The 23,454-nt window shown below is 32.6% G+C and overlaps 1 protein-coding gene across 1 annotated transcript; it reads left to right on the forward strand.

Moving 5' to 3' along the window:
- Positions 1-679: 679 nt before the first annotated feature.
- LOC137741395 (ribonuclease 3-like protein 2) lies at positions 680-6,169 on the forward strand. The gene is made up of 4 exons (XM_068481117.1): positions 680-1,081; positions 1,681-1,845; positions 5,153-5,508; positions 5,604-6,169. Exons 1-4 carry the CDS (start codon positions 713-715, stop codon positions 6,004-6,006), a joined length of 1,293 nt encoding a protein of 430 aa, XP_068337218.1. The 5' UTR covers positions 680-712; the 3' UTR covers positions 6,007-6,169.
- The last annotated feature ends 17,285 nt before the right edge of the window (positions 6,170-23,454 follow it).

The raw sequence follows: 23,454 nt of genomic DNA on the forward strand, positions 1-23,454 counted from the left end.
ATCTTCTTCTCTCTCCACCTCCATAGCTAGCAACCTTAAGCTCTTTAACCAGCAACTTGGTTATCAAGATCTGGTTCAATAGTCATGGAACCAGAACGATGTGATTTTCACTCAACAAAGACTCCCGCATTGACTCAAACCCACAGTGAACAAAGCAACCAACTGCTGGGCGGCTCAAGATCGACGTTAGGCTGTTTCGTGATGGCTGAGGGAGCAGGAGGATTTCATTGTCAGTCGAGCTTTATGGCTTAGGCAGAAGCTATGCGCGCTGGCCTCACTGAATGCTTGGAAAAGGGGTTACTGAAGATTGAACTAGAAGTGGATGCGAAAGGTCTGGTTGAGATGCTGAAAAGTGGGGAGGTTTTGGATACATCATAGGAAGGTATTCTAACGCAAAATGAATTTGTTAACAGTTGAGAAACTCAAGATGTTTAAACTTTTGATGCAAATGGGGAATCGATTCCGATGATTCATCAACCAATCCCTACATGACAACCTCGGCCACACTGTATTACCCTTTTTCTTTTTTCTTTTCCTATAACATTCTTTTCCGCGCAAATGGGGAATAGATTCCTTACTTTTACTAATTAGGTTGCTTAACTTAATTGCTTTCTATCACTACTTAAGAAAATTTTCTGGTATTTCCAATTCCAAATCCAACTAGATAGTTTTACTTCACCACACCTCAACGGCAATATTCCAATTCAGCAACATGAAACTCTTCTCTACCTCAGCGTCCATCGATCGTGAGCTCCAGCCATCGCCGGAAATGAAAGATTCAGTGACGGCCATGGAGAAAATCGTAGGTCACAACTTCAAGGACAAGAGACTTCTAGAGCAAGCTCTCACACACTCCTCCATCACTTACTCTCCCTCATATAAGCGTCTCAAGGGGCTTGGCCAGGCCGCCCTTGAAATCGCTATGAGTAGGCACCTCTTTCTTGCTTACCCCAACATTGATCAAGGCAACTTATCTAAGCTCCGCTCCGCCAATGTTAATATGGTGAAGTTCGCATGCGCCGCTGTTAAACATGGTTTTTATGGCTACCTTCGCCACAATTCACCTCCTCTCGATGATAAGGTCATTGTTTGTGCTCTCTCTGATTTCTTTTAATTGTTACATACATACTGTATTATTATCATTTTTAGTACTTTTTTTAAGTTGAAAAGTTGAATTTGCAATTTGTAGAGGTTTTTAACTTTCAGAGGAGATATTGTTGGCAATTTGGCAAACTAAAAGAAAAAAAAAAGCATCATACATTGAAATATAAGGAAAAAAAAATGTATTAAACTCGTGCAGGATGAAGGTTTTTGTTTCTTTAAATGCCAATAACATCTTTTTTAATAAGAAGTTAAATATATTTGACCCCATGTGTTTTGAGGAAAGACTGATATGTCATAAAAGAGAGAAAAAAAATGTGTATATACAATTATAGTCACTAACATACTAGATGAGCTTTTGATTACCAACTAACTAACGTGAACATTAATTTCTTATTTCTATGAAGAAGTTTGTAAATGAAACTGTGTCACACAAAAGTTAGTATTTCAAAAGCGGGTCTTTTTGATGTAAGTTTTCATTGCGTATTTCTTGTTGAAATTTGTTTAAAAGATTTGTGGCAGCATTAAGCAATGATATTTTTACTTTTGTTTTTATGAGCAATTTGGTTTAAATTTTAGGTTGGGGAGTTTGCCAAAGCGGTATCGGAATGGAATGAAAAATATGAGACGACGCTTGTATATGATGGGACTATACAACCCAGTCATGTTCTTGGAGATATTGTGAAGTCAGTGGCAGCTGCTATATACATTGACTTGAACTTTGATCTGGACAAACTATGGATGGTGCGTATTTCATTTGCTTGTTTCATTTTATATAACAATTATGGAAACCTTTTATCACGCCCCGGACCGTATCGGTAGAAAAATCCATATCCGGACTGCGAGCTAAAAATTAAATAAATTAATAAAAACTTAGTGAAACAGTATGAAAAATTAATTCCTTATATAAATAGAAGATAAGAACTCTTTACAAGGCTAAAAATAAATAAATACAAACTCTAGCCTCACATATAGTCTGACCTCATCCCGCCTACCCTCTTGACGGTCTAGTTTGTAAACCTGCGTAACAATATAGAGGCGAGTTTTGACAGCTCAGTAGGAACATAACCTTTTCTTTTATGTATATATTTAATTTTGTAGAGAAGGATTAGGCGAGATTAGTTCTTCGTCAACAGTCGTGTGCAAGGCAACACACAGTTCAACTATAACATATTACCAGTCATGGAAATTAAAATGATAATGTGTGAATGCAATGCGACTTAACATCCTCTACTCAACCCGTTAATCTATATAATAAAACGCGCGGACCTGCACGTCCCATACCATACATTTTACCTTTGCAATGGTGATTCGAATGTTCTATTATACAAATTAACACCCTGTAACTTAATTTCCTCTTTTATTAGTTGTCTAGCCAAAACCCTTCGTCGCCAATACCAAATTACCCTAAAAGAAATTGTGCACTATGGGATCGCCTGAAACTTGGTACCTACTAAGAGTTTGGCTCAACTACACAAATGATCATTTCCATTACCCTATTTTTCACAATTCCTTTCGCAACTCCGAATCTCCAACCACATGACACATCATGAATGATTCATAAATACTTTCATTTTATCATTCACATATTCCACAATATATTCTCAACCAAGAGTAATTCCATAGTCAGTAACAAACAGACATCCAACGAAACAATAATGTACACATATCCAAGTAACACTCAACAAGAGTAATCAACTAATGAGATAAATAATAATATAAAATTCCACAAAATTTAATATAATAAATCTCCGTAAAAGTCTGTCTTATTTCCCTTACCTGGACTCTAAAATATCACTCTCTATTACAAGAGTTCACCACCTTGATAAAATCCCATACATAGCAAGCTCCAGAGTGACTCCACAGTCCTTCCTCCCTCTCTCAATCGATCTCTCTCTCTCTCTCTCTCAACAGAAACCACAAAGAAACAACTCTCTCCCTCTCAGTTTTCATGCTTTGAAAGAGCAAGCACTGCTGCACAGATGCCTATTTATAACAAGAAGAGGCGGCCGCTCTCTAAACATCCCAATCCCAACCTTAAAATATTAATTTGTTTCTCTAAACCCTAACAAACATCTGAATCGCTTTCTATTTTCTATATATCTCTGTATAAATATTCTTCCAGCAAAAACTCCAGTTCCGTCTCTCTCTCTTCTTTCCTGGTCTTTTTCTCTCCAATTCGACAAGGATAGATGTATCGTATGTATAGGTATAGGGGTGGTATTGGTACGATTACCGTATAACAATGTCTGTATTAATTACCATATCAAACTTTTGGTCTAGCAAAATCTATTATCATTACCGTGCCAAACTTTTGGTATACCAAATTTTGACATGCCAAATAGTTCAGTTAGCGTTACCATTTCGTTTTGGGCCACTCTTTTGGCCAAAATTTGTTTTTTTTTTTTTTCAACCCAACTCAAGGCCGAGACATGCTTTTGGCCACTCTCTTGTTTTTCTAAAATATTTTTATTTAATTATAGAGAATTTATAAAGATTCATTTAAAAAAGAAGAAGAAGTAAATAGATGGAAAAATTGTTGAAAGAACCTAGCATCCCTAAAAAAAAAATACATATATTCCTAGTAGACGACACTAGGGAGAAAGACAATCAAATTTGATGAAAGAGAAAATGAGATGGATTGCAGAGGGAGAGGGAATTGCTGGAACTGGAGAAACGGAAATGAAGTCGATGGCAAGATGAGAGAAAATATGAAATCGCGATGGCAAGAAGGCTTAGATTTTTATTATCATGAAAGCAGATGTCAGAGGATGAGAGGATGATTTTGGATAAACAACTAGGAAAAAAAATATAAAGTACATACTATGATAATACTACCTAATTATATATATAAATAAATAATATAGTATTAATAGTATTGGTATGTACGTTATACTACCGGTAAGGCCATCTCCAATGGATCAGGCCATTGGGCTATAGGCTCTTTTATAGCCCGAAATGAAGAAAAAACCATTTCTAATGAAGGTCTAGGCCAAAGGAAAAAGGGGCCCCATTGGGCCAAATTCCAACCCATGGCCATCGGGTTGGGCAATTTAAGCCAGCCAGCTAGCCCGAAATGCTGGGCCAGTTGTCAGCTAGCCATTGGATTTGATTTGATTTTTTTTTTTTCTTTCATAAAGATGAAATTTTAAAAAAAAAATTATAATTTTTTTCCTATAAGTATCTAAGCCATTTCTACATCATTTATCACATTCTTTTCACAATTTCATATTATCTTACCTCATTTTATTTCAATTCTTCACATTCTTTAAACTCCTATCCAAATTTTTTTTTAAGCAAAACAAACGTAGCATTCTGAAAAATTATTAAGATTACATAAAGATAAGAAATATGAAGAGTTACTCATTTATAAATATGATAGTTTAATTCAATTAACCAATAAAGTTAAAGAACAAACTTAAAAATAATAAATTATTGAGAGGGTTAAAAAATAGTTCCCTTCGATTGGAGATTATATATAAATATGGCCTGGCAGCGTTCATTAAAAATAATTTTTTTTGCAGGGCTATAATCTAGACGGCGGCTAAACATAGCTCCTTCGGTTGGAGATGGCCTAATAATTTTGAATACCATTATCATACCAAAAATTTATGATACTGTACAAATGCCATACCATTACCTAATAGTTTTGCGACACAGTTTTGATATGGATGGTAGGTAATTTGGTTAGTGTGGCAATTTAGCAAAACTTCGACCCCTATATAGACATACCCCAATCCTAACTTACACCGCCCAAAGCTACAGATAACTATAGATAAAATAATATAAAATAATCTTATTTTTAATCACCAATGAAATAATATAAAATATAAATAACATATATACATAAATCAGTGCAACATGAAATTAATAAAGGATGCGTAGTTTCTAGGAAACTAATACTATAATTAACACTTAATTAACATATAAGTATTATTTTTAAAATACAGGTCTTCACACCTTTCATTGAGTTTTTAATTAGGGTTTGGAAGTTTATTTGAACTCTAACTAGTGGCTTTTGTGTTAATTGTCTGCTGTGGTACATTTGTAGAAATTTAAGCCTCCTTTGGAGCCTATAATTACTCTTGAAAGATTGTCAGATCATCCTGTGTCAGTGTTGTGTAAGCTTTGCGAGAAGCACAGAAAGTTGGTTAACATCAAAGGGGGGAGAAATTATTGGCATAATTTAAGCACTGCTAGTGTGTATGTTGATGGTATCTTAGTTGCCTCGGCATCTTATAAACGTATGGCAATTGCAAGGCTTCATGCTGCAAGAAAAGCTCTATCTGAGTTGTCCAAAACATTCGGCATAAGCTCCGAGTCAGTTGAAGTTGTTGCTGAAAATGAAGCTATAAAGAATTTGAATGTGCTTTGTGACAAGAAGAGGATCCCTAGACCAACTTACGAGTATGAACATATTCAGTTAAAAAAATTGTGTTTTTGGAATTATGCTGTTGATAATATTTTTAAACAATCCATGCGTATTTACTTTGCTATTGTAGAATTGAGAAAGAATCTGGTCCTGCGCACAAGACGAGATATGTATCATCAGCTAAAATTGCAACTCCCGATGGCCTGCTATATACGATGGGATATGAAAAGCCAAGAAAACAAGATGCGGATAATTCTGCGGCTGCCTTGATGATCTTCGGTTTACTAGAATCTAACAACATCAAAGAAGCAGCAGATAGTAAGATTGGCTATTTTCCCTCAGTACTCTACAGACTCTGGGTTATGATTCGTCGGGTGATAGGGCTGCTAGTTTTATGTTTCATCCAAGGAACAGCTGTGTTAGTTATTTTCTTTATTGTGGTCAACTTACTTAAGCCGACCCCACCTAGTCCCAACTTAGTTAAGTCGACCTCATATAGTGAGAAAAAACTTTGTTTTTGTAGGTCAAATTAGTTATCGGGGTAGCCTTTCCCTTTATTTCCATATTTGGAGGTCACTCTCGATTCCTCTTGGAATTTCAAAGAGCTTGTTTGTATGACCTTGTTTGATGTTCAAGACTGGATAAGAATTTTGGTCATGTATTGAATGTTAATCATGTTATGTGAAATTGGTATCATACGGAATAATCTGTAATAAAAAATTCTAAATTTGCTTGATTGACTTGTCAGCAACATCAATCAACTAAGATCATATTTGTTACTTTTCCAACAGTGGAATTAATCAATTTAAAACTTGGTTTATTGAAGTGTTCTTAGTTGACCACGGTCTAGTTCAAGGCACATTCTAACTCTGATAAACTTAGTTGCATGACCATATCTATTTACAAATCATGGTGGCCATATATCATATGCAAAGAGTGAGATATGTAAACAAGAAAAACAACAAACAACATATAGAGTTGTTGGCCGGAAAACCCCACTTCTAGTTTAAAAAATCGGAGACTCTCCACTGAGTCCAATCCACCAGTGCAAATAAGGTTCTAACAAAGTACCACATAAAGCTCAATTCCTATATCTGATCCACGGAACAATTTTACCTTTGTGCAACCTTACTTTGCACGAGATGGAGACGTCTTCAATTTTCACAAGATGGCAACTCCTTTTCCTAAACTCTTCACCTTATGGCACCAATACCAACACTAACAAAAGCAAATGATATGATAATGATTCATTGACATTGAAGTGGGAGAATGTAAAAGTTCTAATGAAATTCAACAAATGCATGGCTATTTGTGATGGAACCTTACATTTAAAATAATGTATCAAAAAATCCAAACTAAAGAGAGTTTGAGAACGAAGAGAACCTCTCTCGTATATGAGAAGAAAAAGAGCTCTCGAGAGAATGGAAGAGATAGTTTAGCCATTTTTTTGTGAGAATATATTTTCTACTTCCATTTTTATAGTGGAAGATATTGTAATATTTTGTCTGCTCAATTTAATTACACAGGATAGAAAAAGTTTGATCTAAAGACTGTCAATTTACTTATTAACTTTTATCAATTCCTATCTTTCCCAACAAATATTCTATTGGTCCCAACAAAAATGGTCATACATACCATGCTTATCTTGGAGAGATTTTTTTAGAGTACTAGAAACACGATCTGGAACACCGAACGTCATAATATAATTGGGTAGAATTTTTTTCCTTCAAGTGTCTATTCACTTATATTATGACACTTGGTGTACCGGGTCGTCTTACCGGTACACTGAAAACTCTCTCATTCAAATTATAATATTTCTATCTGCTTTTTTGGACTTATATATGCTTCATACTAAGTAAATGTCTTACTTGCAGAAGTTTTAAGCATATAGAATGTCAAACTAAAACCTAGGATCGATGAGGATAATTGTATGTTAGGTAGAAGCATGATGTAATACGCATATTATCTAATTTGGTGAAATATCTAATGAGGTATGCTTTAGTTACTTTAGGTTGAGTGTACACATATGATTTTTCCACATCTTCCAAAGTAATGTTGAAAATACTTGCAGAGTTTATGTGGTATATTTGACCTAAATTTCCAAAGACATGTAAACTGTTGGAAAGTCTTCAAAATAAAGGAATCGAGGGGGCAACAATATGGTGACCGGTTAAAATTTCGCAAAATGTCCATAATGTTGATTTGTACATGGCAATCGACCAGACCAAAATAGCGGCCCGCTGTCCGTGCCAAAATGACAAACTTGAGCTTCCGAGAAAATTCCGACTGATCAAACGAATGCTAATGATCTGTCGGCTTGCGATTTGAACTTGAATTTTTCACCCTTTTTTTTTTTTTTTTTTTTTTTTTGTTGTAGGTATGGTGTGTTCGTTTGGTTTCAAGCTTTGATACTATGTGTATCACATTGAAATAACTTCACAAACATGTTCTAAGCAATTCAAACACAATTCCAACTAAAGAGACATGTTTGACACTATTTCTCAAATTTTTATCTTTAATCCTTGTCCTAGCTATTTCCTACTATATATCCAACGTAAACAGAGAATCAAATACATGATGTCAACTGTTGGAATAAATATCCTTAAGCACTTAGATCTATGAACCCTTAAAATAAGCGAGGAAATGAATCGATAACGTCAAATGGTCCATTCCAATATGCATAATAGAGAGATCTTTAGGACCATGTGATCATCCGAATACTCAGATCACGAATATTGTCCTTGTTGTTCACTCACTACCATCATAACAGAGATAGAAAGGGCAAAAGGGATTCATCTTTTTATACATAACCAGAAAGAGAAATATAAGATACAAAAAAAGAGAAAACTAATGGAAACACCCTAGAAAACTTTCATTTAACCTTAAGGACAAATAATTTCAAAAATGGCAATGTTGCCCTTGAAAACCTTCTGACAGAAAAAAACCAAAAGTATCCCAATTTCCAACATCCATCAGAAGTCACATGCTCTTCATCAAAGCAAATATAAAAATTCCAGGAGAAAAAACTATGCAGCATGTTCACATGCAAAGCAAAAGGAGACAAGCAAATTCACATGCATTTATCAAACAAAGCAAAAGTCAAATAAGTTTTCAAAAATAGTCCTGATATTTTCAGCAACAGTAGAAGCAAAGTGACAAATACCAAGGAGATGTCCACACCATCCATTTGTAAATTTTATACCGTTGTATCCTCATTCAATATATATAAGTGAAGTTCTATTCATTATAAAGATACATCAACATCTCAGCACCTGAGCATCCTACTCTCACCATATACTCACACCATCTTCATACTCTCAAAACATCCATAGTCTTCATAACATCCTTGTAAACACTTTCTTATAAACAACTATCTTTGTAAACATTCTATATATCAGTAAAAGTTCAAGTGTACATATTTAAGCAATCTCTAAGTCTTAAGTAAGCTTTTTTTTCTTTATTTAGTGTGTTTGTTTAATTAAACTTATAGTCCAAAACAGGGAAACACTATTGTAGTTATACTATTAACCTATTACACTGACGATCATACTTTGTTCGAGTACTCTATTATAGTTGAATGATTGTCATACAAATAATTGGACATTAACCAAGGTACCTCTGAGTTCTTCGTACCTCTGAGTTCAGCCGTTAAGGCCTTATACTTGTACTGCGAGTGGCCGTCATGCTGAAACATGTCGAGTTTCATGTGCAAGGTTTTATGTCTAGTTGTTATAATAGTCACCCGACTATTTAACCGGGCCTGCTGTGTGAATCTAGTATCAGAGCCAAGTTTAGCATTTTAATAATATAATTATAATAGTAAAGTACCTTGAGGACGGAAGTCATTAACACAACTGATATCACACTTGTTTATTTTATATGAACAACATATATTATTGTCCTTGTAGACCTTGTCAACCACAACTACTAGATATTTATTGTCTCAGACACCCAACTATAAATAGCTTAAAGAGAAGATTAGCATATATATCCAAAAGAATTAGCAGGACTTTGAAGAAGCAGAAGTTTTATCTTGGTTATCTTGAACATCATTCATTTATTCGTAAATATAATAATACAGAAGTGCAGTACAAAGTTTTAGAAGCAAAAAAGCAACAGATCAAACTTTAGAGATCCTGAGAGAAGAAAGAGAGTTTCTAAGAAATCAGTTAGTCATAACTTTAGAGAAAGGTAGACTATAATTCATGATAGATTATCTTAATTTAGAAATTAGTGAACCTCAAAAAAGAAAAATAACCTTAGACCTAAATAGTTTAGTTTGTTATTTTCCATTGAGAAAGCATAATTATATTTTGCATAGTGAAGAAAATCCACAAGCCAATAGTATTGTAGATCTTATTATTAGTTAAGCAGAAAATATAAAATAAGAAAATAATAAGCATAATCATCTGCTAAACCAGTTGTTAGAGTATTTTCAGAAAAATTCCATAAAAACAGTTAGAAAAAATTTAGACTATATTACATCTCAGTTAGAAAATAATAATAAAAATATTCAAAAATTTCCTAGCAAAAGAGAGATAAAAGAGCTTGTTGACCTCATAGATAGTAAGCCGAAGCAAGTAGAATTTAGATCATTAGAAATAGTTGAGCAGTTAAAATTAGAAGTCCAAAAAATTCAATTAGTGCAAAAAGAGTTAAGTGAACAAATAGATAAGTTGCATAATGAAATAGATAAATTATTAGTTTAATTATTAATTTAATGACCGATTCTAGAACTAGCAGAAAATATATCCAAGCTTTGAAAGAAATTAGTAAGTTAGACAAAGAACCAGTAGGTTTAACAAATTTTTCAACACAAGTAGCCAGTAGTAATATTCTCATTAGGCAAAATAATTTAATTATTCAATTAGTTTTAAGTTTGGCTGAAAAATTAGATCAAGTTGAAGAACAAATAGCAAAAATAAACCAAGTTTTACATAACGCATCTTCATTACTTCCACAATCTTTGCTAGATAAATTAGAAAATTTAATTTTAAGTGCAAATAATAATATTAGAAGACCCAAGCTAAATCCTTTTGATAATAGAAAATGGAACTCTTTAGGAAAAAAAAAAAAAAAAAGTAGTTAGAGCTGAAGATATTTATCCAAATGAAGAAGATGCACAATAATTTATTCGAAGAGGTTTTGAGAGAACACGGAAAAATAAATATAATTTGTATCAATTAGGTTTATTTGAAAATAGAAGCAGAATTGTAAGTAGCATCAATCAACATGAAGTTAGCTGTATTGATAAATAAGTTACACTTAATTTAATTAGTAAAGAAGCAGTTACTCATTTGAGAAAATCACATTTTAGTCAAATTCATATAGGGACAATATTAATTGGAATAACAGGATTAATCAGAGCACAAGTAGGCACAATAGCATTAGTGTGTGTGTGTGTGTGTGTGTGTGTGTGTGTGTGTGTGTGTGTGTGTGTGTGTGTGTGTGTGTGATCATAGATGGCATAATCACCAACAAGCAGCAATAACAACAGCTGAAGTAGATTTAAGTTCAAACTTAGCAATCATAAGATGTATTCCAAATTATGTTATGACAATTAATAAATTTAGTAAATATATTAAAATAAGCATAAGAACAAAAAATTATAATATGAAGGGAGAGTATAAAAATTTATGTATTAGCTTAATGTATATTGGTAAAATGTCTGATAAATATAATCACAAGTTTAATTTAAAATTTCAAAATTTAGTTCAAACATTTGATAATAAACATGTAAATATGATAGAAGCAAAATCCGTAGATAATAGCTTTTTAGAAGGAACTCAATGGACATTACCTAATTTACAAGTAACAAGAAATAAACAACCAGTTAAAATACAAGTATATGAAACTAGTACAGGTAACGCAACAATTAGGTTTAGTAATTACAAGAAACTAAAAAATATAGAAGAAAATGAGACTAAGATCGAAAATGAGAGTATACATATGACTTTTGATAATTTAGATATTAATTTAGTTGAGAAAATTTTTGATCATATTGTAGATAAGCTTATAGAAGATATTGATCATTTAGATGAAGAGCAGTACTTAGAAAAATATAGGATATATGATTTAGAACTACATAGAATTTCAGATGAAGAGATGAAAAAATTAATTTTAGAAATAGGATGAGTAGAACGTATTTTAGGATCAAAAGAATATAATAATTTATTAGAATTGAAAAAAGAATGTAATACAGCAGAAGAAAGAAAATCCAGGACACGCAAGTAGAACTGATCAACAATTTTTTAGACCAACAAATGAACAATATAATGAAAAAGCAAAAGTAGATTACATAGAAGAAAGTATGATAAAATTACCTAGAAAAAATATGATTCCATATTTGAGAAGGTTAGAACAAATTAATATAGCTGGCAATATATTAAATTTAGATAATGTAGATCCACAAGATTGGGAAAGAACGATTGAGAGATGGGAAAAGAGTTGCGTACATGCAACATTAATGTTAGATTTTTGTAATTCACAAAATATGTTAGATTACTTTGAATATACTTTGGATGGTTTAGTTTTTTATTATTTCCAGTCATGGAAAGTCCAAAATCCAGAATAGCATCAAGCAGTTAAAGCACATTTTAATATAGATGGTTTTGTTACTTTGATTAAACAAGAATTTTTAAATCATAATAGGTTAGATCAAGAACAAATAAGGGCAATTAGAAATTTAGAACAATTGTAAATTTGTGATTTATTGTATATAGTTGAGTATACAATAGATTTCTATAAATATTTAGGAAAAACAGATAGAATTAGTGATATTAATTTATTAGATACTTATATGACAAAAATAAAAGGATCAATAGGAGAAAAGATTTGGAATGAATGACAAAAGCATCCAAAGACAAATGATATTGCATAGGACCTAGAATTTAACATGTATATGATATATTTAGACAAGAGTGTAGCCAAATAAAAGTTAAGAGACAAATTAGAAAACAATTTTACCTGAGTTGTAAAAATATAGACTTACCACAACAGTATGGTTGTTATAAGAAAAATAAGCATAAGCATAAGAAAATATACAAAAAAAAAAATAAGTCATATAAACCCTACAAACCGCATAAGACATTCAAGAACATATAAGAAGAAAAAATATATTCCAAAACAATTTACGAAAAGAAGTGGCAGAGTTTGGATTAGAAAATATAAAGCACTTAAAGATAAGAATAGTTGTAAATGTTATTCATGTGGAGAAGTTGGACATATTAGATGTGACATCCCAAATCGCCCAGGGGAGTGATCCTTATATGTATATTCTCATCTCTACCTAGCACGAGGCCTTTTGGGAGCTCACTGGCTTCGGGTTCCGTAGGAACTCCGAAGTTAAGCGAGAAAGGGGCTAGAGCAATCTCATGATGGGTGACCCACTGGGAAGTTGCTCGTGAGTTCCCAAAAACAAAACCGTGAGGGAAAGGTAAGCCCAAAGCGGACAATATCGTGCTACGGTGGTGGAGCGGCCCCGGGAAGTGATCCGCCCCGGGTCGGGATGTGACAATTTGGTATCAGAGCCTAACCATGGCCGCATGTGTGCCGACGAGAACGTCGGGCCCCTAAGGGGGTGGATTGTGACATCCCACATCGTCCAGGGGAGTGATCCTTATATGTGTATTCCCATCTCTACCTAGCACGAGGCTTTTTTGGAGTTCACTGGCTTCGGGTTCCGTAGGAACTCCGAAGTTAAGCAAGAAAGGGGGCTAGAGCAATCCCATGATGGGTGACCCACTGGGAAGTTGCTCGTGAGTTCCCAAAAACAAAATCGTGAGGGAATGGTAAGCCCAAAGCGGACAATATCGTGCTACGGTGGTGGAGCGGGCCCAGGAAGTGATCCGTCCCGGGTCGGGATGTGACATTAGACCTAAATGTCCAAAATTAGAAAAACAGTCGTGAGAAAAATGCACATTTGATGGAGTTGTTTAAGTTAGAAGAAAATGAAGATATTCAGTCAATATACAGTTTAGATGATTTAAGTGATAACGAGAGTATTTATAGTATAGAGAGTGTTAACATGATAGATTCAAACTCGGAAGATTCAAGTAGCACAAATAGTGATTTAAAAGAGTATATATGTGCATTCATAGAAGAACAACATGAAGAAGAATATAAATATATTAATTTAGGTTGGCCAGAAAAATGTCATAAGTGTAGTAAATTAGTTGCAAATAAATACTATAATACATATTCAATACTATGCGAAAAGTGTGATAATAATAAGTTATTAGAAATTAATTCAGCAGAATCACAAGAAAACACTAAAATATTAGAAAATATTGTTTATAGTATAGAAAAGCCAAAACATAGTTCTTTAATTACTATAAATTGTGAAATAGAATTAGTAAAAGAACATAAGATACAAAAAACAGCTATGATAGATACAAGGAATACAAAAAGCATCATAAGAGAAGAGTTGGTACCAAAAAAATATAGACAAAAATTAGCAAAACCAGTGAGAATAACACAGTTTGATGAGAGACCAGTTTACTTAACACATTGCATCAATAATGAGTCTGTTAAAGTAGAAAAACAACAATTTAATTTACCATTAACATTTGTTTCACCAATGGGATCATACCCATTCATTTTAGGTTTAAATTTTTTGAAAAGTTTACAAGGCTGTTTATATATGAATCCTAGCATAACATTTTTCAAAAGAGGTATTACAATAATTGACCAAAGTAATAATGTAGAAGCATAAAGAAAACATAAGTATAGAAGAATCTAGTAATCAAGATAGTTATTATTTGGAAAACTCAAAAGAAAATAATGAGCATAATAACATAGAAGAGTTTGATGAAGAAATATTTGAACATGAATATCCAATTTTAGAAGAAGGAACCCGTATAGAAATATTACAGTTAAATAAACCAAAAAGTTTAAAATAAATATTACAATTAGCAGAACAAACTAGAATTATAGGAGAAAATCCACAGTTACATTGGAATAAAAATAAAATACTAGCAAAATTAGATATAATTAATTCAGATTTAACCATAAAAACAGCTAACAAGCCTTGTAGTTATTAGATAAGTAAGAGTTTGAGCAGCAAATAAAAGAGTTGTTAAATTTAAAAGTAATTAGACCCTCTTTAATTAGACCCTCTAAGCATAGACATAGATCAGCAGTATTTATAATGAGAAAACATTCATAGCTTAAGAGATGTAAGGCTAGAATAGTTTATAATTACAAGAGATTAAATGATAATACATATGAAGATGATTATAAGTTACCAAATAAAGATGAGCTTATAAATAAAATTCAAGAAAGTAGATATTTTAGTAAATTTGATTGTAAATCAAGATTTTGGTAAATACGATTAGCAGAATAATCAATTGAGTGGACAGCTTTTACTTATCCAGAAGGACATTTTCAGTGACTTGTTATGCCATTTGGATTTAAAAATGCTCTGCCGAGCTTTCAAAGAAAGATTGATCAAATTTTCAAGAAACATGATAATTTTTGTGGTGTTTATGTAGATGATATTTAGTACATAGTAAAAATAAAAATGAACATAGAAAACACTTAAAGATAGTTTTACAAGAATTTATGAATAATAGAATTGTGATTAGCAAAAATAAAATAGCATTAGATAAGCAAGATATAGAATTTTAAGGAATGTATATTAAGTCATGTACAATACAATTACAAGATCATATAGCTAAAAAAGTCTTAGAATTTCCAGATAAATTAGAAGATGAGAAACAGTTACAAGCATTTTTAGGATTGTTAAATTATGCAAGAAAGAGAAGAAAAATAGCAGTATTACATAGTAAAACTTGCAAAACTGGACAAAAGTATTTTAATAGTGAATATATTAAATTAGTTCAAAATATAAACGAAGAAATTACTAAACTTAAGTCATTAACATTATCATTAGATGATAGTTACAAAATAATTGAAACTGATGTTTCATCATTAGGATGGACATGCATACTATACCAGAAAAAGCATAAGGAGTCTCCAAAGTCTGACGAACAAGTTTGTAGATATTCATCAGGAAAATTTAGTGATGTACATTCAAAACTACTATCAACAGATTTAGAAATTTTAAGAATAATTAACTCACTTGAAGCATTCTCTTTATTTTTACATAATGAAGTATTTACGATTAGAACAGATTGTCAAAATATAGTTTCTCATTATAACAAGATACATGCTAATAAACAGGCAGCCCGAAGATGGTTAATTTTGTTGATTCAATTACAGGAAATTGTTTTAAATCAATTTTTGAACATATAAAAGGTAATGACAATACATTAGCCGATATTTTATTAAGATTATTTTGTTGAACATGAATGGAATATTGTGGACCATCATCCTCAAATAGCACAAGACCACAAAGCAGAAGAACATCTTTCAGTAGTATAATGATGCACCATCAAACTCCACCATTCAGTGGATTCCAAAATAGCATAAGCAGACCAACATCACCACCAATACCCACTTTCAACTTTAATGGCAATATTGTTGAAGGAATCAGAAATCTAACTCTAAGGTATAGGTCAAGAATATCAGAGCTTTCTGATAGGCAACAGGTTCTCTTAGATAATTTTTGGAATATCCAAATCAATCAGCCAAGCATGAGGTTAGGTCATGAAAAACTAATTAGAGCCTTAGAACAAGAGTTTAATAATTTTAATTTTAACTTCCATCAAGGCCAGCAGCATATTCATTCTCTTGAGCATATCCTTCAAGTCATCTCTAAGGATCATGAGTCATTACTTAAGAAGTTTGCCAAAATGAACCAAGAACTCCAATATCTTATAATGCAGCAGAAGGCAAATGACACTTTGAAAAGAGAATTGAAAATAGGTTTGGAAACTGATCATCATAAGAATAAAGGAAAATAGGTTATTGAACCCATAGAACAAGAGGTTAATAAGCATATGGAAGAAATTAAAATTGAACTCTTAGAAGAAGACATTGAAATGGAGCAACATCAAAATAATGAGCAGCATCAGCTTCTGAGTGACAAAGAAAAACAAGAAAAATATGAAAGTTTTCTTAGAAATATATATTTAGACTTAATAATAGATGATATTTTATTAGAAGAAATTTCAAAAACAAAATTAACAATAATGCTACCAGATATGCAAAATGAGATTCTGAGCAGAGCATCATAGTCCATGAAAAAGTTGCAATTACAATTACAATGTGCTTTGTATCAGTCCATCTTTAATTCAAAATCATGGATGGATATTATTACAAAGATGTATCTACCATATTTTTGTGATAGTACAGAGAATTGTATTTGTAAACCGGAGATTGGTATAGTTGTAGCCAAGATTAACATGAGAGATTTTAGACCATAGCATTTTAGTTATGAGCATCAGAAAAAACATAACTTGGTAGAAGTTACCCTAGCCTTACTATTAGAGTTTGACTATCATGATAAAATATTCATTAACCATATTTCAGAATCATTTCCTGAAAAACTTATAAAAGTAGCAGAAGATTATTTGGAAAGATAGAAAGAAATTTGCATAGGTTTTATTAGAAGTAATCTATATTGGTATATACATATGCATAAGAAGAAAGTTAAGCATATAGCCATGATTAATGAACAGTCCTTTAGACTATCCCCTATCTCCTCACATAGGTGGACTCCTTTATACACAAATATTCTAAAATTTCGAGGGATCCAAATGCTAGCCTTAGATGATTTTGAAGATTTTAGGTATGATATGATATTGGTAGTAGAAGAAGAATAAATGTATATTTATAGCAAGACAAGGATCAGTCTTCAGCCTTATTGGAAGCATCAAAATTTCAAATAAGAAACAGTAGAAATGTACTATAAGGTGAAAGAAGAAAGAAAAAGAGATGCAGAGCTAGTAAAAGGTGATGAACAGTACTGGAACAATTTGACAGAAGAAGAGCTATAAAACATCGACAACATGATGGAAGCATAAAGAGCTGATAGCAAATTAGCATAAGTTGAATAGCATCATGTAAAATAATGTATTTCCAAACAGAAATGTCAACATCATTGTGGATCCCACCATAATAACAAAAATAGCATAAGAGTAAATAAAGAAAAGAGCTTGATTCATTATGGACTTTTCATACACAAAGTGTCATTTTGATTAAGAATGAATAGTAACAAATTCTTTTCGTTAAAACTCCTTACAAAAAATGATAAAAAAATAAAAAAAATAAAAGATGTTTAAAAAACTTGGACGCCAATTAGATCCTTCGAATTTCCAGTCTGTTGGCACCGTACGCATTACCATCCAAGGAGCAGGTGGAGATACAAAATATCTCCTCCTTTTTAGTGTTTGTATGGCTAGCTTGTAAATGTCACCATCAAGATTTTTATGGGAAAAATAATATTTAACATTTTAAGAAATTATCTTTTTTGCTTTGGTGGATTGTTCTCTTGGCACCAACCATGATTCTTCCAAGAAACTATGTCCTTTTATTTTTTTTCTGATCATATTAAATTGCTTCAGTACAAGCTATTGGTCATTAATATCCAAACTTTCAACAACTAAATATTCTCTTCTTCAACACTAATTATGTTTCTAGAACTAGATTTAGCCAAGTTGGCTAGATCACAGTGTGTCATATACTTTGCACTCAAGTTCAAACTCTCCTTCTCACAATTTAGATGAATTATTAGTGTAAGTATAGTTCCTATCATTTATATATATAAAAAAAAAAAAAAAAAAGACATTAATTATGTCTATATTCTTTAATTGTTTTTAGATGGTGGAAATAAGTAACTGGTTACTGGTGATCTCAAGACCCTCTGAAAGTCAGGAGAAATGCATGTGAGGGTCTTTCAGAACTCTCTGAAGGTTTGATACGAGACATTTTTTTTTGTCCATCAAGTGTTTGATGAACTACCTTTTAAGAATATCTCGGAAACATTTGGTAAAATGTATCAACAACGCTCAACATGGGATCTTGATATCCCTCGGCAGATTGCTTTGACATTTGTCGACATGAATGCAAATGACTATAGACCCATCTAGTGCATGACAAATTACCCCTCTAAAAAATTTGCACGCTACGTGCACATGCAAAATTTCTATCTAAATAAAACTTGAATATTACACACTGGGCCCTCAAAATTAGAATTTTGGATCCCTCACTGCATGCATGTCTGCTTAATTACCTTTTATCTTATAAAGCAAATATTATGGCTATTGCTATCCACACACCCAATATTATTTGTATGGTATAACCTTTTACATTCTACCAACATCTCCACAACATTTTCTTTTAAGCAGTACTGGAGCTAGAGTTGATTAATCTTCACTGATGTCAACAGTTCTTGGATTGCAGATGAGTATGTTAGACAGAACAACTGCAAATGTTAAGCTTGCAAGGACTAAAAAGAGAAACTTGATATCAATTTGTAACATGTTTCAGCAAGGATCTAATAGAAAACATAAAATTTCATCACTCATTACCCATAAAATAATATTCAAATATATGGAGATTCAGTACAAGGAATTATATATATGTATAATTAGATTATATTATCTTTCTTTCTTTTTTTTCTTAATATGTCTGAACTAGTAACTTCAGTAGTTCTGTACAAACGCAAATAATGATATTAAGGAGGAACCATTACTTAAATTACATGGATTGTTTCCCTCTGACCCATCATAATCCCCAAAAAACCAATGACCTAGATTATGACATACAATAACAACATTTATAAAATTGCAGCAGAAATATTAGAAGGCTTTGTGATAAAACTCATGAATCTTCTTCCATGAGTCTTCCCTCTGCATCTTCAGCTGCTTGTAGAAGTTGCTAATAAAGTTCTCAGCTTTAGCAAACAGCTCTTGCCCACTAAGCTCCTCGAAAACTTCTTCTTCTCCCTCAATGTAACGCTTTTCCTCGACCACTTCGTGATCTCCATGATAAGTCTCACCTCCCCCTATGAAGAAAAGGCTAGGCATAGAAGTACACTTCTTCACACTCTCCACTTTCACAGTGTCCACAATCTTCTCAGACTTGGATTTCTCAACAACCCTAGCCTTCTTTTCGACATAGTGCGGAGCAACAACCGTTTGATGTTCATCATTACGGGAAACAACCCTTTTTTCGTCGGAGGCTAGCTCCGTGGGAACCACAGGTTTGGGAGCAAAAGAAAAACTGGCGCCAGAGCCGTTCTTCTTGTCATGGTCTGAATCAGGTTTGGAAAAGGATGAGAGGACGCCGGCTTGTGCTCCGAGGGCAATGATGAGGAGGTTAGTGATGATGTAGATGTAAGGAGTCCTTAGTGAGGAGGACAACAAAGGTGCAAGGACGAGAAGAAAAACTAGCAGAGAAAACATAAGAATCTGAGATTTTTCATTAAGCTTGCTCATGGCGTCTGCTGAGGGACTGAAAAGGTGGTGCGGGTAGTAGGAATAATAAGGATGAAGTGCGAAGAATGAGAGGAGTAAGAGGGATGTGGTTTATGGTAGTAGAGAACAAGTAAAAGCCTAGGGACATATTTATAGAGAGAGAGAGAGAGAGAGAGAGAGAGAGAGAGATGGAATTGTCTTGCTCATAGGATCATGGCTGCAGAATATTATTATAATAGTCAAAAGAAGTACAAAAGAAATTCATAGGAAGCCAGCAGTGCCTTAATCACACTACAATTTTTATCTCTTCATGCATGTCATTTTCACGATCAATTCATTTAATTAAGCAAAGGATCAATCGAATTATGTACGTTCATATATTCAAACGCACTCACCGGTTAGCACTTAGCAGTAAGAGCATCCACTCTTACATCTAATGCTCTATGTTTGATTTTGTTTACAATATCATCGCACGTGATTTGTATACGTTTAGAGCATTCAAACTTACATATTTGGTTCTATGTCCGTATACTCAAATTCACGCATCAGTTAGAAATTGATCAGAAGCTAGGAACTAATAATTTAAATTGTCAAGAGCTTTCGCTCATGTACTGAGGTTCCATATTTGATTCCTCCCTTCTAGAGTATCATAGTAAATGACTAGTAACTCCAGTAGTAGATAAGAGCACTCAACCTGACATCTGAGATTTTATGTTCAATTTCCCCCTTCGACAATCTACAGTATCATCGTAATACACTTGTAATTCAAATGGTTAAGAACATTAAGACTTAACACATAAGATTCTATGTTCAATTTCTTTACTTTTTACAGTATATTTATAATGAACTTGTATATCAAGTGCTTAAGCACATTCAACCTTTCGCCTGAAATTTCGTGTTTGATTCCTCCCTTCTCCAACATGGTTTGTATTAATAAATAAGAAGATTAACAATATTATCGTCCATTTTAGGAGCAAGATTCTATACAAGAAAGATATAACAGCAGATAACATGCAAGAGGGAGTGAGATTTGAATATAATTGGACAATGGTTGATAAGGTCGGTGAAAGAATATTCTTCAATTGCTTTCATTTGCTCTTTTTGTTTCCATGGTTAAGAGGTTAACTAGCTCTTAGCAGAAACGTGCGGTTCCTGCAGATTAAGCTTGCATCGGGTCCCACGATGGGCTAATTGTGTTGTGGAGAAAATTTTTATTAGTTGGAGTGAGTACGATACTTTTATATATAGAAATCAGGCAATTTAAATTTGATACTTATAATAATACTATTATTTTAGTATGAGTTTAATATATTGATATCATACTCACGAGTTTATCATATTGAAACGATCAAATCACATAGCTACTCAGTACTACAGTTTAGTGGTATTTCTTTTGTAAGTGAGAGGTCTTAGGTTCGAATCTCGTGGTTGACGAATTCAATACCAAATTAGGTTGCCCATTGTGTGGCTTAGCCGAACTCCTCATCTCCCTTAGTGTAAAATATATCGTTGTATTCAGAAAAACGAACCACATAATTCATATGACATAGATTTAAGGTATTAAAAACTAAATTCATGCTACTAACATAAGTAAATTGATAATAACACTTACGCTAAAATTTTTTTAAAAAAAAACTAATGAAAATCGCTTGAAAACTTTGATTTTTAACAATAAGAACAAAATAAAGGGTAAAATGAATAGTACCATAATTGACTTTTAGTGTAAAAATATAATTTTTCGTTAAAGTGAACAATATTGAAAGTTTTTTGTTAAAATTTCTTTTTTTTATCAGTCGGCTAATTAATTGTGGACCCCCAAGAATCTAGCATAGAGCCCCACTTGCAGCACTAGTGCGCCTGTAGGCTGTAGTGAATGGTCCGTCACAACCCCTCCACTTCCAAGGCCCACTTCTCCGTTGGACTTTTTGGCTTCTTCCAATCAAAATAAAATGACCCGACTTTAAGACACACCTAAAAGGATCCGCAAACTTTTTTCTTTTCTTCTGAATTCCCCTTTTTTATTTAATTATTATCTTTTCTAGTTGTTAAAGCAGATAATTCTTTTTTAAACTAATGATATTATCTACTTTAAAAAAATAAAGAAGTTGTCTAAGTCTCATAATGTGTTAACAATATTGTAGTTCAAATTCATATTTGACGATAATCAAACATAAGATTTTTGATTTATAAGTAAAAAAGAATATCACTAAATTGTAGTACTAAGTGAAAATAATTAAAGCAAATTAGCATTAACTCTTTCTCAAATATCAACAAAAATAGACAAGTATTAGTCATGCAGTCCTTCAGTACAATGAGTATCTCATTCCGATTTATAATGCGAAATACATAACACCTAATTTGAAATGTGGATAACAATTTTTTTAAAATAAAGAACAATATTTATTTATTTGAATCCTAATTTTCAGTACTTGTCAAAAGAGACCCCATAAATAGAATCAATAGATGGCTCCCAAAGAAATGGATGAGGCAAAGGATACAAATGCACATGATTTTACTAGTCAAACTTTTCTTTTGTTACCTTTTTGAACAATCTGTAATCTTAAATAAGTTAAATTAGATGACTAATGCAGTCCATAATATTTGTGTGTACAGACAATTGTAGGACCCACATGAGATCAGATAGCCTATAAACCTACACAAGCACTCAATTCAACCAAAAATAACTAAAGAACAATACTTAGCTACTCAAAAATGAGTAGGAGCTTTTACTCAAAACCTTAGTATTTTAATCATAGAGCTTTGTACTCATGATCAGAACCGTTCATATTATGAATCACACTGTAATGATCATCTATGCCGAAAATAAATTAGAACTAAGGTCGTTTAATCAATTTATTAAAGAAAATGCATAGATGGTTCGTACTACTTTTATCAATATCGTTCATTTGTTTTCAAACAACTTAATGATTAAACGACCTTATTTTTATTTGATTTTTTGTAGAGACGATTTTTATAGAGTGATTTATAATTTGAACGGTTCAGATTATAAACACGAAGTTCTATAAATTGACAACAAACAATTTTGAAAAAATTTGAATAAAAATTCTTATTCATCTTTGAGTAAACAAATATCGTTCATAACTAAATCGAAGGGATTCTAAATGTTCTTTCTAGATTGTAGGATGACGATGATGACGATGATGATTCCACTTTTCCAAGCATTGGAAATGGAGGAAGAGATCTTGGGAGACTTGAAATAGAAAGAAAGAAAGAAAGCAATGCTCAACGTGCTTTGCACCGGCAAATCTTGTCCAACAGATTTAGATACTCCCTTATCCTTTTGATCCAACTAAGCGCCAGATAACTCACAGTTTCCTTTATGTGTTTTTCGTCCAAGATTTCCGCCCGTTTGGTATGTAGATTGCATTGTAACGAGTAACCCCTTAGTTTTAAGGTGTATTGAAAGTAGAAGTGAATAATTTTTATTTGGAGGGGATTCGAAGAGCATTAGACATGAAGAAAACTTGCCCCTTCTACTCCTTTAAAAAAGTAGAAGTGAATAATTTTTCGTTAAAGTAAACAGTACCGTGGGTTTTTCGTTAAAATTCTCTTTAAAAAATGATTGGATGATGATTTAGTCATAATATTTTTATTTATCATCTCAACGTATCGTGAAATTAAAAATTAATCATTATGATC

This window comes from Pyrus communis, chromosome 8 (assembly GCF_963583255.1).
Source record: "Pyrus communis chromosome 8, drPyrComm1.1, whole genome shotgun sequence".
NCBI classification, from domain to species: Eukaryota; Viridiplantae; Streptophyta; class Magnoliopsida; order Rosales; family Rosaceae; genus Pyrus; species Pyrus communis.